Genomic DNA, 18,246 nt, shown 5'->3' with positions numbered 1-18,246 from the left:
TCCCTTGCTGAGTTCACAAAACCATGGCTAGTTTCTCACCATCACAGGGCATCCTGTTGCTCTTGCTGTCCTTGCAGGTGGTACAGCTGCTTGTTTAGCTGCACTGTGTTTATGACCCTTCTCAGCTAACTAGCTGTCAATAACACTCCAAAATTGGTATCTGAATTAAACCTTCCATTCCAAATGAAAGAATTCTGTAAGTTAATTAAGCATTCTCTGAACAAGCACACCTTATTTAGAAGCCCTAAGATGCAAAAGCCAGATTACAGGTGACACTTCACTAGATTACCGATAGCACAGCTCTAATTAAAACCATCTGGCATGAAAACACGTTTTCCTTACTAAGTAAAACAAAACTCCACCCCTTTCCTTACATCATGCAATGAGTTTCTAAACACACCAAGCACTCACTACTACTCCAGATGGAATCTTTAGGAGCAACAATATTTAGCATCTTATATATATTTAGCAATGATAACTGGTGCTGTTGCTGAACTTCCTTTAACAGCTAACACCCTGATACCGGAGTGCCGGCAGATCGCGCTCACTCAGCCGGACCGGCGGCATCACTTGGGCTTCCGGCTCCCCCTGGGGGCTGATCCACGAACATGGTGCACTGCAGTTTTCACCAGGTGGAGAAGTTTAACCCTGAGAAGCAGCGTTTGTTGGTGAGACGCTTCCACGTGCAGAGACTCAGCCCGGCCGCACACACACGCACGTGGATTCCACAGCCAGCTGCGGATCTTCCCCTTTGGTTTCTAATCACAAAGAAACCTCCCTTTAGAGTCACAGCTGAAGCATATATAAGGGCTCGCACTCGTGTGCGTTCGTTTTTTCTTGAATATTTTGGGGGAGGCGTTGTTAGGCTGCAGCTCTGAAGAGCATGGAGGGTACCTGGAGGGTCTGCGTTTGTTTCTATTGCTGCATTCACTGGTTTCCTTTCAGCATCCAGTGCTCCCCCCGCTCCAGGGGTCGCGCAGCTCCAGACAAGGGCTCTGGGCTTATGAGAGCTCCTGAGCTCCGCGAGCTCTACCCGCTGCTGCGGCTGCCCAAGGGAGCGAGCCAAGGCTGTGCTCTCCTGCCCCCCCTGCTCAAAGTGCTGTCCGACCAGGGATGGCAGAGCTGGGAACGTGGGACCCCCAGGCTCCAGCTGGACTCCCGAGCCCTGCGGTACATGAAGAGGCTGTATAAGATGTACGCCACCAAGGAGGGAATCCCAAAGGCCCACAAGAGCCACCTCTATAACACTGTTCGACTTTTCACCCCGTGTTCTGAGTGCCAGCACTGCCACAGGGACCTGATTACAGGTAGGTGATCAGGTAGGTGATTTACAGCACAGGCTGCTGGAGGCGTTTTGGTTTTTAACAGGCAGCCTCATGCCAATGTCTCCTAAATACAGCAGCAGTTAAAGCAGTGGTCTGAATCCAAATCAACTTGGAGCAAATTTGGAGGCTGCTGTTGAAATTCATAACTTTAGATAAAAAAAAATCATTAACATAAAGTTGGAAGTTTATTAAGATCCACAGAGACCACATCTGACTCTTAACCCTTTGCTTCTCTGTGTTTGAAGATCACTTAATGCACTTGTGTCTACCAAAGAACAATCTCTAACTCAGGAAAGCAGCAGTGCTGAGCAGTAAGAGAAGCAGCAGTGCTGAGCAGTAAGAGAAGCAGCGTGCTGAGCATTCAGCTCTACACCTGGAGAGAAGGCCAGCACGGGGCTTCATCAGCCTCAGAATGAGACAGAAATTGCAGTAAATACAAATAACATCATGGGAAATGACAACAAACAGCGTGTACTACAGTAGGGACAAATGAGACAGAAATATGCATTCAGAATAGCTTGGAAGCTGTCATTCTGTTTCATGAGAGAGAAGCAAACTGACAGAAATGACTTTCTGCTTTGCTGTTAGTCAGCATCACTGGCAGCTGTTGGTCAGGAATGTGTGAGTAGGAACAATAACTGCAGCTAATGCTAAAAATCTAAAGTTTTAAAGGGAACATGGCAGCACACCCGTTAGAACTTACATCATTTCATGGTTTCCTGCACAGTCCAAAGGCTCTGGTTCCTTTTTCCCCATTGGAACTGCCAACTTTGTGTGCTGTTCCTTAACTGCACTCAGTGCCTCTTAGAAACCTTGGGCCTTCTTGGTTTTGTTGATAAGTTTTGGTTCTGACTGAAGTAGACATTCCATATAATAAAAATATGGGCATCTAAATTGGTTTCTTCTGCTGCTTACCAATTTCTGGTGATCCACTATGTCAGAGCATTTATGTACCGGTGGCAAATCAAGATGCATTAACTGTGCAAGATCTTTGTTTCTCTTTTCAGGAGACCTTCACTCAGTGGATCTGCTCTTCAACCTGGACCGTGTTACTGCTCTCGAGCACTTACTCAAGTCTGTCTTGCTCTACTCATTTGACACCTCAGTTCCCACTTCTTCCTTTACGTGCACGTGCCATTTGGCTGTTAAGGAGCATGATTCTTCTAGCCAAGAATGTCCGAGCATTTCACACTCTGTAGCTTTTAGCCTGCACTTTGAAGTTAGAAAGCGCAAGTGGATTGAGGTTGATGTGACTTCTTTTCTGCAGCCTCTCATTGCTACTAACAGGAGGAATATTCATATGGCTGTGAACTTCACTTGTCTGATGGGTAACCCACAACATAACACTAACCAGGATAATCTCATTAATATGGCTCTGGTCCCCCCTTCTCTTCTTTACCTAAACGATACCAGCGAGCAAGCTTATCACAGGTGGAACTCACTTAGACACAGAAGGAAAAGCCCAGCGCGGCCCAGGCAGAGGAACAGCCTGTTTGCTGATGTGACAGGTGACAAAGGAAGAGAGAACACGCAGGTTAAAAGGGCATCCAGGCATCGAAGGGAAGAGAATCTGAAGGAAGCTCCAGCAACTCCGCCTCAAAACCTGAGTGAATATTTCAAACAATTTCTGTTTCCTCAAAACGAGTGCGAGCTTCACAGCTTCCGTTTAAGCTTCAGCCGGTTAAAATGGGACAAATGGATCATAGCACCGCATAGATACAGCCCTCAGTACTGCAAGGGTGACTGTCCAAGGGTGGTTGGGCACCGTTATGGCTCACCTGTACATACAATGGTGCAGAACCTCATATATGAGAAACTGGACTCCTCTGTTCCCAGGCCCTCCTGTGTTCCTGCTGAATACAGCCCTCTGAGCGTCCTGACCATAGAGCCTGATGGCTCCATAGTCTACAAAGAATACGAGGACATGATAGCTACTAAATGCACTTGTCGGTAGGGGGTGCACCTTAACCTGCTTCACACTTGCTTTAGGTGTTTTGTAATCTCAGAATATTTGTGGTGTTTGTGTAATTCTGACGGCTCTTTCAAACTGAATAGGAGCATGGAGTTAATTAGTGGGTGTTTATATAATAGCACTGTTTTTGTAGCCACTCGGGCTTTCTAGAATGTGGAAATAAATGTAAATATCTTTTTATTGGAATAATGTTGCATTTGAACAGAAGTGGTTTCAACTACCAGGTGCCTATTTTAAGCTGTTTTGGTACAGATTTAATAATAAATAAAATGAGTGCCTATCACACATATCACTTGAATTCAGTGTCTGCTAGTCTTACTTTATATAAAGAAATCCTTTGTAATGGCACTTCTGTTAAGCTTCTGGATAAGAGGAAAGGCTCATGTTAAAATTATTCTCAGTATTTCATTCTTTTTCCTTTCCAAATTTCCAGCCCCCCCCCCCCCCCCAGTGTTTTTCTTGTAGTAGGAATGTTGCAGAAAATGCTTGTTTCAGGATGAGAACAACTCAAGCTAAGAGAGCTTTGGCTGCAGCTCACACAAAGGGGGCTGCTTTTGGTAGGGATTTTTTAATAGAATATGGTGCTGTTTTGAGTGTGGGGGTTTTTTTAGTTGCGAAGAATAGCTTTTAAAACAATTTGTGAGCATGTTGTTGCGTAAACTCCCGTTCTCTACCAGCCCTTAACATTAGATCATGACTCACACGGCTCCGTGGGGCTTAGGCTGGGAGCACAGCCTGGTGGGGACAGCACGGAGCCCAAGGACTGTACATGGCTCACAGGGCACTGGCAGGGCAGCAGACGTGCTTTAGTCCCTCGGCATGAGCCTGGAGCTGCGGTGCTGCCTGACACAGCCCAGCTCTCCCCATTGCGTTGGCCTGAAGCTGCTGAACTAAAAATAGTGCTGACTTTGGCGCTGTGTGAGGTTCATCTCACCAAGGGCTCCAGGCGAAATGGTTCCACGTCAAACAAAGTCCTGCCTCAGCTTGGTGCTGTGTCTGATTGGCTTTAAAAAGGGTTGCTTGCTGAATGTACGCCACTCCCACCGATCCATTCCAAACGATGGGAGCTGAGCTCTGCCAAACGTGTGTGTATTTGAAGCCGCCTCCTTTCACATTGTGGCTGCGGCTCTTTCAGCAGTGACAGATCCTGGCAGCGCCCTATGGTGCCTTTTCTCACCGTTTTTAGGGCGTTTTGGCGTTTTTAGGGGATTAAAGATGCTGCGCACCCTGCAGCTGGTTCAGCAGAAGCGAACACGGAGATGTGAAGTTATTCGCTCTTTATCACGAGTGTGGAAAAGTCAATGGAGGACAAAGCATTCAGGCTGTGGAAGCTGTAATGGGGGCAGCTACAGAAACGTATCACCTCATATCAGAAACGTGATGGATCCGAGGGCGCATCCTCTGCGCAGTGATAACGCACCCATTGCAACCAATGGCGACCAAGGGCCGCCTCGCCGCCAGGAAGCAGAAGCAGCATGTGAGGTTCCGTTCTGAGTCGCGCTGCAGCGGGGCGGTGTGACAAGGTGACACGGTCCGGCCATGGGCATCCACTTCGGGAACCTGGCCCAGGTGCGGCACATCATCACGTACAGCCTGTCGCCCTTCGAGCAGCGCGCCATCCCCAACGTCTTCTCGGACGGGCTGCCCAATGTGTGGCGGCGCTTCAGCTCGCAGGTCTTCAAGGTGGCGCCCCGTGAGTAGGAGCGGGGCTGAGCGGGGGCCTGATGGAGCTCGGGGGGGCACAGTGAGCAATGGGGTCTTATGGTGGCAATGGGGCTTTGTAGTGGCAGTGGGGTCTTATAGTGGCAATGAGGCTTTATTGTGGCAGTGGGGTCTTATAGTGGCAATGGAGCCTTACGGTGGCAATGGGGCCTTACGGTGGCAGTGGGGCTTTATGGTGGCAATGGGGCTTTATAGCGAGGTGTCATGGCTGTGTTGCCGTAGAAGCACAGCGGGCAGCCCGTGCTGCTCTGTGCCGTGCCCTGTGTCAGTGTTTCCTTTCCGTTTCCAGCCTTCCTGGGCACCTACCTGCTGTACTCGTGGGGCATGCAAGAGTTTGAGAGGCTGAAGAGGAAGAATCCTGCTGACTATGAGAACGACCAGTGACTGCACCGCTCAGTGTCACCGCTCTGCGTTACTTGTTCCATTGCTCATTCACGGAACCAGAGGGACGGGGAGATAATACATAATAATGCCTAATAAACTTTAACTTTGGCCTGTATCTTTATATGAAGTCTGTGTCTTACATTGTTTAAGGTGAATTATACCCCGTTATCTGTCAGGTGAATGCCATACAGAGATAACAGTACTAAAATCCTCTAAGCTCAAATTGCTTTATTTCACATTTCTCTCTGACTCTATTTTCTAGATACATTTCTCAGTGTATTCAGTTGAAGGCAGCCCTGGCTACAGTACAGGTGATGAGAAATAGCAGAGCATTGGTGAGCAATTTGATCCTTTTATCCTCCTCTCACTGGCCACTTTTTGCTTGAATTAGAACATATTCCAGTCTGTGTACCTGTGAAGAACAGTCTGATATGATACTGACAAAAATTGCCCAGCCTGACTGATGGTTCAGAATTGAATATGAGCTTTGATCCTTTATACAGTTACCAGGTTATCATATTTATTAATAATAATCAGATGATAAACTGCAATTCTGATGTTTGGTTAGCGTTAACTGGCTGAATTAAAAGCAGTTCCTAGGGAACTACAAGGAAGTAAAAGGATTATTTTAACACCCAAAGATGATTTAAGGAACTCTATTACTACCATTAAATTTTCAAATGCATGACTACAAAATTCACCCCGGGGCTCTTACATGTATGACACGTTTCCCTCTGCAAAGTCCAGAACATTTGGCCCATTCCTTTATCTTTTATTTTTCTTAGTGTTGAGCTGTCTGCCTCAAATTCAAGCAAAGTAACACCTTTATCTCCCTGTCACGCTATTCCTGTAGCTGGTACTGAAAATTTATCTAATCTGGAGAGTGTGACGTTCTTCTGTGATAGATCCTTTGTGGGTTAAGGGCTGAGCTGTCTGGAAGTCAAAGATGCTCAGTCTCTCACTTCAGCAAGCTGTGGATATACACTTCCAATAGCTGCAGGCTTTCTTGTTCTGTACTCCCAAGTGCAGTCTGAGGTTGGCAGAAACAAGCAAAGCAAGCTACTCAGTGCTGTAAGTTCTGCTAAAAATAATCTATTTCAGTTCTATTTCTACTTAAGCAAGGGAAGAATAAACTGGGTTCTCCAATTCTGAGCAGCCAAACATGTCGGCAGCCATACTTCATTCAGAACTCTTGTTTGGGTCTTATTTACTTACCCTCAAACAGCAACAGGAGTTGATTCGTAGCCTGAATAACAGGACATCTAAGGTTTTGTACTGTGGGAGTTTGAGTCAATACTTCCTTTTTGGTACCTCTCAGCAGTTCTGTTGAGCATGAGCAGCTCAGAACAGAGCCCAGCCTCTCGTGAGGTCTCTGCTCCCATTCACAGACAGCTGAACTATGTCCAGACCAGCTGCTAGACTGCTGTAAACAGGTGGCAAGTTCAGCTGCCACTGCTGAGTTTACCTACAACCCAGCAGCCCCGTGAGCTTCAAGCGACAGCACCGCTGCCAGGCCCTGGCTTTTAACCTTCATGCTGCAGGGTCAGCAGCTGGGCTGGAGCTGCTCCCTGTCTGTTCCTGCTGCTGGCAGCACCTGCTGCAATCCCGCTGAGCTGTTCTCATCTCTGCAGTTGCCTGCGGGCCCAGCCGTGCAGCAGGGAGCAAGAAGCAAACCTGGCACATTGACATGCTGCTGCAGTGATGGCTCCCACCTGCCAGGTGGTACGTGGGAGCTCAGCTGAGCAGCATTTCAGAGTCTGAACAATGCAGCTGAAAATCAATCTGTCCCCTCATTTATTTCTGATGTTCCTTCACTAAATGCTAAAAGTGGCAACACAGCAATGTTTTACATTCTTTTCAATTGTTTAAACAATTGCAGTGGCTATCTACTGGCCTGCAACAGACATCTGGACTGCACTGCATTTGCACACATGGAAACAATCAGTCCCTTTTTTTTCTTGCACAGATGAAACAGATGCAGCCCAGAAGGGATCTGCAACTACAAAGACACTATAAAGAACTTATAATACACAACAATTTTGATGTATCATCACACGACTAGTTTTAGCTAGCAAAAAATGCTGAGAAACAATGACATGCTGGAGGCACTGCTCTTAGAGTTGAGATGCCATTCAAACCTGTGCTCCACAGGTGAAGGCAGTAATTAAAACTCAGTTGTATGTAAAGAAAGGATTCAGTAGAAGAAACAGTTGAGAAATTCACAGCAAAATGTAAAAAAAACAACCAACCAACACTGAAGTTCAGCTATTTGATCTGCAGTGATTATGTGAGACCCAAGAATGCAAAATAAAGACCAGTTTTGATTCCTCCTCACAGGGAAGCAAGACAAATAAGGGGAAGTGGGAAAATGTAAGAGGAACGCCAGGAAAGGAGCAAATCTTCCTGCAGTGGGTTGGAGGCAATATGCTGCAAAGGGCTTTCATTTAATCCCAGTGAAATTTGGGCTTTGCAGTAATCATTTGTAGGCTGGAACCTGACAACCAAGCAGGCATTATCTTAATCTATGTAACTTGCCTTCCACGCTGGCACTTATGCCTCCATATTGGGCAATCACAGAAAACTGTAGCCTACTGCATTCACATTTGGATTTATAATGTAGCTGAAGCACAATTATTTTGTACAGTACCTGAAATATTTGTTTTTAAACAGACTGCTTCCAAATCTACGTGCAGAGCTTGACACAGCTATACTGGTGTTCTGCTACTCTGCAACTGAAAAAAGTCATTTCCTTGACAGATACAGCAAACCTGGACATACGTGGTAGCTGGGTGCATGAAGCATCACAGCCAAAAAGGAGTAAATAGTGACAAGGTGCATTTACAGAGTAGTAATCTTAGACACACACCTACTCCTACTTGTCTCAGTGGGAGACAAGTGGGGGAAGCATGTTTCAACTTTGATATTTTGGAAGAAATGGGAAGCAGTATGTAGTGCTTTTTAAACATTATTTTCTCTGGGCTGTTGGCAATCTTCTATCACCACAGAAGAGTTTAAGATTTCCCTTAATTACAGTCTGCCTGTCCACATCAGTGGGAGTTTTGTAGGCACCTTTCAGAAGATGAATCGTGAGGTAGACTATGAGATACAGAGGCAGAGTACAGCAGAGAGCATTCATCTCCATAAACCAGTCTTGCTACATAGAGCAACTCACCTCCATAAAATCCTTGCAGCCATCCCTTCTACTTTTTTGCTTAGCTATCTAGAGATTAACTGCACATGAGGATCCTTGAAAGGACAGATCTGTGATTTACCTACCAAGTAATAACATTATTTTGACATTCCAAACCCCACATGGAAAATATTATATCTGATTCTCAAGTACTGCTTTGTGGGAATAAAGGTTAAATTATTTGCTTGTGATTCTTTCACACACCAAGAATGAGAAGCAGAGTCGAAAGTTTGATTCTCTGCTCAAAATACTCTCAGGAGAGCAGTATTTACCTCCCAGCTGGCAAACTCAGAGCTGTGCATGCTGTGAATGTCACAGAAGTCAAATAAGGTTATGGCTTTTTGATCTTCACCATGAGACTGTTGGCCACCCACACTTCTACTTGCAGGCACACAAGGGAGTTCTGGTAACATGCTAGATAGGTGTTAAAGAAAGAACAGTTGGCAAATCTGGTAAGCTGACCAGACAAAGTACAAGTGGAAGGAGAGTAAATCATTAGCTAGATAGATAGGCCTTGAACCAGATCGCTTCAGTAGATGCTAACTTTGTAATTCCCTCTTGCTCCTAAATGAACTTTGTTCCTGTAATGACTGACAGCTGATGCAATGATAAGAGAATGAAGCCTATAAAAATCTGGCTGTAGCTTGGGAAGTTCTATTCGGGGCTCTTCCAACCTCCTCCACCCACAGCTGCTCCTACAGTTGAAGTGGCAGCTCATCCTGTGAAGATGCACTGTTGGAAAAGCATGGCATTCCTTTTATTCTTCTCACTGCTGCTCAGTCAGGTAAGCACAGATTACTGTTTGAAGTGCTAGTTCAGACGTCAGACAGCAAAGACGTGCATGAACGAGAGGAACTGGCAGGAGTCAGCAGTGTGGGTAGAGCTCTTTTGGGGGACTCAGCATCCCAAAGAAGCAGAGTGTCTGCCTAGTGAAGATGGGTCACTTGCTCAGTTACTTTTCAGAGTAATTGTGCCTTCCCTCCCAAAGTAACTAAAATGCTGATTTTTAATAACTATTTCTTTAGGACTCGGATACAAACAATTATGCTTTAAGAGAGCAATGTCTGAAAACAAGGAAGATTTAAAGTCCTTCACTTAGTAATGCTTAAGATGATTGACCTGAGCATCAAAATGACCCTCTGCCCACTGCTGCTGTATGTTGCTGACAGTTGGCTGCTCTGTTCCAGGCACACTCTGCTTCCCTGCACCAACCACAGCCCCTCCAGAGACAGAAGCGGATGACACCTTTCTGGAGAGGAGTCTCACTGAGACCCGTTGGAGCCTCATGTAGGGATAACAGTGAATGCATTACAATGCTATGCAGGTACTAACCCTAATCAACATCATGGCTTGGAGACGTTTGATACTGTGTTATGTGGAGGAAGTTCCTACTTCTTCTCAGTCAATTAAGATATGAGATTAACTCTGTGCATAAAAGAAAAAGATGCCAGGAATAAGGATGGAGCAATAGATTGAGACCTCTTCTGTTGGCAGTACAAACAGAACAGAGTCCAAGTGCCCTTGATGACAGGCCTGAGCCATTGCAGTGCAACCCCAGAAAAGTCATCTTAGAAAGAGAAAAAAGAACACAGAGTTAGAGACTGAATTTAGGTACTGAGGCCTTAAAAATTAATCCTTAAGGCCAAAATAATTCACTTTAAAGCATATATTAATTAAAAGGGACTAGTTCAGCTCTCATTTTGAAGAGAGCTAAAATACTAAAGCAAAAATTCCTCAGTTGCCATGCACACGAAGTATGAGTAAATTGTCCAAATCCATATAAAAAGTGATGTTGAAGTTACTTGGTGACTGAAAGCTGATTTTGTGGCACCTACTGTACTGCCAGAAAGCAAATGGAAGAAGAGCAGAACATATACATCATCTAGATGCAAATGCTACAGGAAATGGTAGTCAGGCTCCTCTTTTGCATGCATTTGAAATGCTTCTTGTGGTTCTACCAACTAGTATGGATGAACTGTAACAGCAGCTACAGGAAGATAAATAGACAGAAAGGTGTCTCTTATGGGTAACTTGTACGCCACTATCTGACTACTGGGTCAGACCTGGGTAAGCTGTTCTTTGCAGTTACCATGAGAAGCAAAGAATGTAAAACGAATAAAGTCAAACTGAATTAAGTCAGTGAGATAACAGCAGCACCGCTGCAATGGCTGAGTAAGATGAGCACCGCTAGGGCTGGATAGACTTGTGTAAGCCCTACATGGCCGCCAGTCTGAGCTGTCAGTGCCTGATGATGTTTTGTCCTCCAGGAAGAACCGCTGCTTCCTTAGAACTGCCTCCGAGTGACCTGCCTCTAAGAACACCCACTGCTGTTACTGCTGCCACGGCTCAGCTCTACTTGTGACGTATTTATTGACCACTCAGAAGCTACGACAGCAAATCAGCAACAAGTACATTCGACTTTCCTGCCACAGGAACTGGTAAAAGGACTTCAAAAAGATGGAGAGCATTCGCTCACCGGGGTTGTACCTCTGCAGCACGCACTGAGGATGGCCAAGCTCAATAAAAGGACTCTGCATCTCATGTTTGTTTTGTTTGTAATTGTTCATATATATATATTTATTTTAAGGTGCGTATTAAAAGTTTATATTCCGCAAACTACCTGGGTTTCCCCTTGCATCCGGTGACCACAGTGTCTGCTGACGGCACATCAGGCACTTCAAGCAGAAGTGCTTATTTCACAGTGGACTTTAGACATTTATCGTTCAACCTGGCAAGTGTGTAAAGTTGATCACGCTTCTGTCTCATTTCAGTCTCAATAGCTGAACTCTTAGCCGGACTTCAAATAAAAGCCTGTTAGAAGAGAGAGCAAACAAACTGATAATAATAGTGCTAGCAGATTCAATATACTAAATATATCTGGTGATAACTGGAAGAAGTATTTACTTTTAAATTATTTCTAATCAAAATTGCCTACGTCCCAAGCTGACCTCCCCGTCTGAATAATCCCATTATTTCAACATACCTCACATACTGGACGGTATCTTCCCTTGTTATGCAGAGTGCTGGGGTCAAAAAAGAAACCTCTGCTTAAAAATACAGCAGCAGGGAGCACGCAGCCCTTTCAACAGACAGGACCACTTTGAAGTTTAATACAGAAAATCTATTTGATATTTATTAAACTTAGTTTCTCCAGTTACAGTTTTGCATTGTACAAAGCATTTTAATGACACAGTAGTTAAAAAGATCTTTACAAATTGAAATGTGATACCCTTTTCTCCAAATATTTTAATTGCCATAAATTTGTTTAAAAATACACATTAAACGCATGTTTCAGACACTAAACTTTCTATAATCTCAATACCACAAAATACATAGAATATACTATACAGATGTGGAAAAAATCTAGTTAGTATATAATACTTTGCTCACCATTAACAGCTTTATTACGTGAAATGCACATACTGACTTAGAAATCCTAATTTGAGCCCCAAAGTACCCTTTGAAATTTCAAATGTATTGCAACAAATAAAATCACAGTTGGTGTGTTTCTTTAGGTTTTGTTTGAAGACGGACGCCTAAATATTCCCATAGAAACAAAACGTAACACATGGACTTGTCATGTACAAAGTGTGAAACAGAGACATCCCATTAGTTACTAGCAGTACCTTTCTGTATGATTCACAAGGGCTTCATTTATAAGAGACAGGTGAAAAGTTACCTTCCCTCACCCACAAACCCTCCCCCCAAAAAACCCTTCTTCATCAAATAATAATTTCAATTAAGATAAAGGATTTTTAATAAATATATAAGCACTTTATCCTCCATATACAAAATTTCTTAAAACAATTTAAAAGGGGGACCAGATACAAATGTCAGGAACTGTGCTTGCAAAAGTCACGCCTGGTCCTTAGAGTTGAGTTTTCAGATGTGTAACATCAATGCAGCCGAAAAGAAGCGCTGCAGAAGTACTGTGCACCCAACAGCACCGATTCCCCGGGCTGCATATAAAAACCAAGTCGGGGAACACTGCATTCCGATTTGCCCGTATCACCTCCAATAGCAAACGCAGAGAGGTATGACAGGAGTAGGTACGTTTCCATTAAGTTTCCAGATGAAATTAAAACTTTTACATAAAGATGGCCTATATAAACCCTAACGCTGTAACACAGCGTTTCAAATTGTTCAGTATAGTGTATTCGATTGAAACTCAGCTGAGATCGGCAGAGAGCAAAGAACTAATGCTGTCGATAGCTGATCTAGCAACGACCAGAGCTCGTATTGAGAGAAAAATGTACTTATTACATCGCTAAGCCCTCCCTCCCTGCCTCCCCCCACCCCCAATACCGCTGCTTTCAAATGGCATTGTGGCATCAGAAACCAATTCCTTGAAAAGTAATGGAGTTTGACATACATCGCGATTCCCTGATTGATTGATTGCTTTTAGGTAACTTTCACACTGTGGAGATTTGCCTCCTGGAACAGCTCTGTATTTGTCTGAGTTGGCCACCAAAAGCTTTGGCTAGTCTTCACACTTCAAGATATCCAGCATTAACATACAGGTTTCCATAACACTGTTTCATTAGATGGAATAATTTAAACCCTGACCAAAATTTTTGTCAGAAATCTAGAAATTTGGAAGTTGCTTACTCCCCAATGGGTAATTCAAATTTGACTTGCTCAGGCCCTTAACATAAACGCTGCGGTGACAGTAAATATCTGTTAGGTAACTGAAATATTAAATACAGCAAAGGTAGTCTCTTTTTCCAATAGTTTCCCATTCTGGAAAACTACATCATTATCTGCCTACGGCTTTATTTTACTTGCCCCGGGCAAGCACATCATTCCCATAAAGTACTGACTCTGTATGTTGGGGCCATTCATAAATACATTTCAGGGCTTTTTTTTTTCTTCTTCTTTTCCTTTGTTATCACAGCAATCAAGCCTCAGCAATCTAAAGGAATATACATTGCACTCCTGTATAATATGCAAGATTTATCACCAGTAAGATGGTGACTCAGCACTCAATAAATAATATATCAATATAGTCAGTTGCACCATAATCTAAAAACAAGTATAACATATACTTTGGACAGACTGATTTCATATATATATACATATATGTTAAAAGACACATACAATACAAATTGCATACTGCCATCAAAAGCCAAGAAGAGCCATTCACACGCTCTACTTTATGGCTAATAGTTTCAAATCAAAATAAAAGTATCGGGCTGTTTTACTCTGGTGTCCTGAAGATTTGTTTATAAGTATAAATGGTTGCACCTTACCATCTAGGAACCTGCAAGTTTCACAGCAAATCCAAATAATAGTGATATCTGAGCAAGCCTAGTCTGATTAAGCCATTTTTAAGATTCACCAACTGGGACCACGTTCGGTAAGGGAATTAAGATCTCAGTGTTGATATGTGCTTAAGATCCAATCATCTAGGGAATCGTTGAGGAAGCTGGGAGTGAGGGATCCCCTCCTCAGCCACCAGCGCAGCCTGCCTTAGTGCTGACGCTGTCTGCATTTCCACTGCTGTTGTGTAGAGGTTAACAAAAGGACAGAGTTGGACTGTTAGTCTGCATCGTGGCACCGGGATGGAAGCATATTCAGTATTTGCATTTTTTTAATTGCTATGAAATCTGACAAAGTACACAACTTCTGTCTTAGAAACAATGGTAAAGCCCAAATCAGATATGCTTTTGGAAGCGTGAAATTTAAGTGTCTCTGATTGAAATAGCCACAGATGAGTAAGGCATTTTTCAAATAACAAGACCACTGTGTATCTCCCATACAGACAGAAAACCTGGGCAGCACTCCAGGGAATGTTTCCCTGTGACGGATTCTGTCAGCCATTCCAGGTCCACATTTTAACACAATGTAAGAAGTCTTTCAGTTACCCAAAGACCCACTGACCTGGGGACAAGCAAAACATTTTTGTAAGAGACAACTGCGTGTAACACTAAAAGGTATTTGTGGGACTCTAAGGAAATAAAAAGAGAAAATAAATTCCCAGAGATGAGACCATTCCTGCTTACAGTCATGGTCACGGTGCACAAAGGAGCAAGCTGGAAGCAGCCGCACCGGCCGGTGCAGCACTACACAAAAAAAACCAACTATGAATGCAACTCCTACAAAGGTATTTTTTATATAGCGTCAAAAGAGTGCTAGGCACTTTAGAGTATTAAAGGAAAAATTAGTTGACAGTGTCCTATTAACCAGGATGCAGAGTCTGAGGGTACAGAGTTTTGTCTCTAACAGCAAACACGAAAAGAATGCAATCTTGCACAGTGATTTAATAAAAAGGATGCTCCAACCAACAGACCTGATCAGTGATTCAGCTCTAACGGGAAAAGTCACAGGTCCGCTAACCAAACACATGTTGGTTCGTATGTAGCAAAGCTCTTCTGGAAGTACAAAACACGCTGGAACACAAAGGAAGCTCTACGAATATGCAGCTACCTTTTAGTAGGTTACTCATTTCAAAACTTCTAAACTCTTAAAGCCCATAGGACATACTGCAGTACTAAGTAGCGTAGAATTCTATTCCTTCTTTCGAGGTTGCCATGATTTTGGCACTTAACCATGACGACACAAAACTTTAGTGCAATATTTTTTCCTGAACGTGCACGTTCATCTCTGGTACAGAACTAAGGGTTAAATGGGAGATAAAACAAAGCAGCATTCCACAATCGCACTCTAAAGTATTCAGAGCTTGACTCTTTAGAAGACCACTGCAATGAGAAGTCAGTTTGCATGACAGACACTGGTACTTTTGAAAAAGAAATGGAATTTTACCCAAGTACTGCAGAAGACCACTGCATACAGTACACCTGGTCCTGCTGTAAAACATCTTGTAAACAGTTCATAAAATCTTCATCTAAAAGTAAGGCATAAGGCACACCAGACATGTTAGGGGCACTAAGCAATACTGAAAGCAGTAGCATTTTAAACCTTTGACTCAGACAAGCACCTCATGTGGAAAGGTACTTTGGTTTTGAGAGCAGTCGACTGCAACTCCACAAACTGTTTCTGTTACACCAACTCGCTTCCCTCTCAAATGAATATTCTGCTCCATCAAATGCATCAAACACGAATGGGACCTTCATTAACATGGGGTAAATACAAGTTTTAAATCCATTCTGCATCAAAACGATTAGACAACTTCCCTGTAATAGCAGGTGTGCTCCCCCACCCCACAATGGCTGTTGCACTGTTATGCTGTAGTGTCCATTAACCACCAGACATTTTTTCAGGCAGAAAAAAAAATGGACCTCCGTCTCTACTTAAGATTCCTGATTTTCCAGTCAATGAGAAAGTTGCAAATGGCAGTTCTGGTAGGAATTTAACTACTGTTGGTTTTTTTCACCACAAAACTGCTGATTTTGCAAGCGTCAAAAAATGACAAACAAAATGCGTTTTAAATGAAGAGAGATTAAAAAAAAAGCACAAGATTGTCCATTTCAGAAACCTTTCCTATATGCCTTTCCTATCAGACCGAAGTTCATTCCTACACCATTACTCTGATATTACATTCAAATTGTTTCATGATTTGCTATAGTGTTAACCAATGGTTTGAAACTGCCTTGAAAGCAACCCAAGTCAGAACCAGCTAAATTTTTTGTCCATATAAATTTCTTTAAAATTCATTTAAATGAAGTATTTTAATACGTAGAAGAATATCTGGAATTTTTTCTATTTAGTACAAATTCTGCAATAATAAAACTCTAGCTGTCATTTATTAGTTGATCATAGGCATTAGGCATGAAAAGTATGGTGTTTCTACACGTTAGAACCTATCAATCCTAATTCCTTTTACAGGTTCTACCACCACAAGACATTACAGAGTAACAAAGCTCACAGAGTACTTAAATAAAGTGTCTATGTTTAATTTTTCCTAAGTACTTGGAAGGGTAAAATTTAGGGAAGAAACAGCTAAAAACTACCCAAAAACTGGGCTTTTCAAAATTAAAATTAAAAAAATTAAAATAAATAGGATTTAAACCGACTATTTACGTATTGTGACGGGAATTCCAATGACTGATCCATCCATGATAGATTAGCCAAGCTACACCTTTATATGTCGCAAATTTAAAAATATTTAAATAACTTTAAAAGGGAATACTGAAGGAGTTCATTAACAAGATCGTTTTGGGTTAAAACACAAAACACAAATCAAGATGGGAGACATGTGAAAGCATTCTTTGTTTTTAGTGTCAACTAAGCAATGTGTTATGGCAGTCTTCCTTATTGACATGACACAGTGTTGTGGAGATAAATCAGAGGCAGCAAGAAAAATGTGTTCAATTTTCCATTCCTTCAGTTCGAAGTATCACTTGGCATCCAGGCGCAACCAGTGTAGTCCCTGACAGGTGTAACGCACTAGGTCTGTCATGATGCTCGAGTTAAAAACCAGAGGGCCCATAGCTTTATCCAGTTCGGCAAAGAACTCTAAAACAACAGAAACACAAATTAGGCACAGTCGTTCTCATTGGCTGCCGTAAGTGAAATATTGCTCTCCCTAAAAGAACACCACCTCAGCACAAACATTGCAGATCAAGGCAAAAGAAATGAAAGACGGCTGAAGATGGCAGAAGAAAGAGAAAGAGATCCTTTCTAAGCCCATTTCTTTACTGTTTTGTAGAAGGTAAGCATAATTACACTGTGGCCTAACTGTTACAAAGCATTCTTGGCCTTCTCCCTCGAATGTGTATATTCACTCCAGGATTTCAGAAAAGGAAATGCACCAAGTTCTACTTCCTAAAGAGAAAAACTTGCAGGAAATGCAAGACTTATTTATTTATTTTAAGCATAGCTGGTAGGAAATGTTAGATCTCCAACACCACCTGACAACCAGGACAGCCAGCCCAGAGCATCGCTGTCACCAAAGGAATTACTTTCCATCTTTCTTTTACAAAGGACCCAATTATTTATCATTATGCACTGTTAACTCTAAAATTGAAAACCTGTTAGAATTTAACACAATGTATACATCTTAGGTTACAACTTGCCTTTGCCTACCCTTACCTTTCTGTTCTTTAGACAGCTGTTCAGCTTGGTCCCAAATTTCAGTGGCATAGAGGAAGTTGGATGTAACTTGGACGTAGCTGGCTGCCATCTGATGGATCCTCTGGGGGATCGTCACCGAAGACCCACTCCCTGAAGGGTTGGCTGCCCCAGAGGAGTAATTTCCTGAATTCCCTGGAGACAGCTTTGGAGAGACTGGAGACGGCATACCAACAGGCTTGCTGCTTATCCAAAGGAAAACATTACATTGTAAAACACGCACACAGATATGTCAGGTGTGTCATGCAAATGTCTTCCTACAGCTCAGAACATGGGATGCTAAGGCACTCCTACTTCACACACTGAGAACTCAGGACTGGCCCTAAAACAAGTGAGCTTTTGAAAACCTCTCATGTTCCTCCAGCTCCTGTATTTTAGCCTCACAGCCAAATCAACATGCAGCATCTTTCAATCAAATCTGTTGTTTAAATAAATTGAACCTCACATAGTAATAATGAAAAAATTAAAGCAAGGCAATTATACTGCTGTTGTATTTTCAAATAACATGATGCATATCTGAAATGCCCTCCTAAAATTCTGGTTTTTGTTTTGTTTTGATAGAGTAATCTATAAAAAGTCTGTTGTCAGGTTTCAAGAACAGAAGTAAACTGCTGTACCATGGA

At 42.8% G+C, this 18,246-nt stretch overlaps 3 protein-coding genes across 5 annotated transcripts in view; 2 read left to right on the top strand and 1 right to left on the bottom strand.

Annotated features, from left to right (window-relative positions):
* The first annotated feature begins 637 nt into the window (after nucleotides 1–637).
* On the top strand, nucleotides 638–3,721 carry LOC146759610 (growth/differentiation factor 9-like). Its single transcript, XM_085510777.1, has 2 exons — nucleotides 638–1,307; nucleotides 2,333–3,721. Exons 1-2 carry the CDS (start codon nucleotides 884–886, stop codon nucleotides 3,277–3,279), a joined length of 1,371 nt encoding a protein of 456 aa, XP_085366903.1. The 5' UTR covers nucleotides 638–883; the 3' UTR covers nucleotides 3,280–3,721.
* A 5,505-nt stretch (nucleotides 3,722–9,226) lies between these two features.
* Nucleotides 9,227–11,134, top strand: LOC146759609 (liver-expressed antimicrobial peptide 2-like). The gene is made up of 3 exons (XM_085510778.1): nucleotides 9,227–9,377; nucleotides 9,781–9,917; nucleotides 10,861–11,134. The coding sequence occupies exons 1-3, from the start codon at nucleotides 9,321–9,323 to the stop codon at nucleotides 10,895–10,897; spliced, it is 231 nt and encodes a 76-aa protein (XP_085366904.1). The 5' UTR covers nucleotides 9,227–9,320; the 3' UTR covers nucleotides 10,898–11,134.
* A 565-nt stretch (nucleotides 11,135–11,699) lies between these two features.
* LOC146759608 (AF4/FMR2 family member 4-like) overlaps nucleotides 11,700–18,246 on the bottom strand; it is a 35,648-nt gene continuing 29,101 nt past the window's right edge. For all 3 annotated transcript variants that reach the window (XM_085510773.1, XM_085510772.1, XM_085510774.1), the window contains 2 exons: nucleotides 17,585–17,805; nucleotides 11,700–17,008 (listed from right to left, as the gene is read on the bottom strand). In XM_085510773.1, the coding sequence (XP_085366899.1) occupies nucleotides 16,890–17,008; nucleotides 17,585–17,805 (340 nt within the window). In that variant the 3' untranslated portion in view covers nucleotides 11,700–16,889. The remainder of the gene's footprint in view (nucleotides 17,009–17,584; nucleotides 17,806–18,246) is intronic.

Source organism: Coturnix japonica, chromosome 10 (assembly GCF_054131305.1).
Source record: "Coturnix japonica strain WE chromosome 10, WE-NBRP24, whole genome shotgun sequence".
Lineage (NCBI taxonomy): Eukaryota > Metazoa > Chordata > Aves > Galliformes > Phasianidae > Coturnix > Coturnix japonica.
Note: the sequence above shows the minus strand (reverse complement) of the source record. Positions and strands in the feature narration are given on the sequence as shown.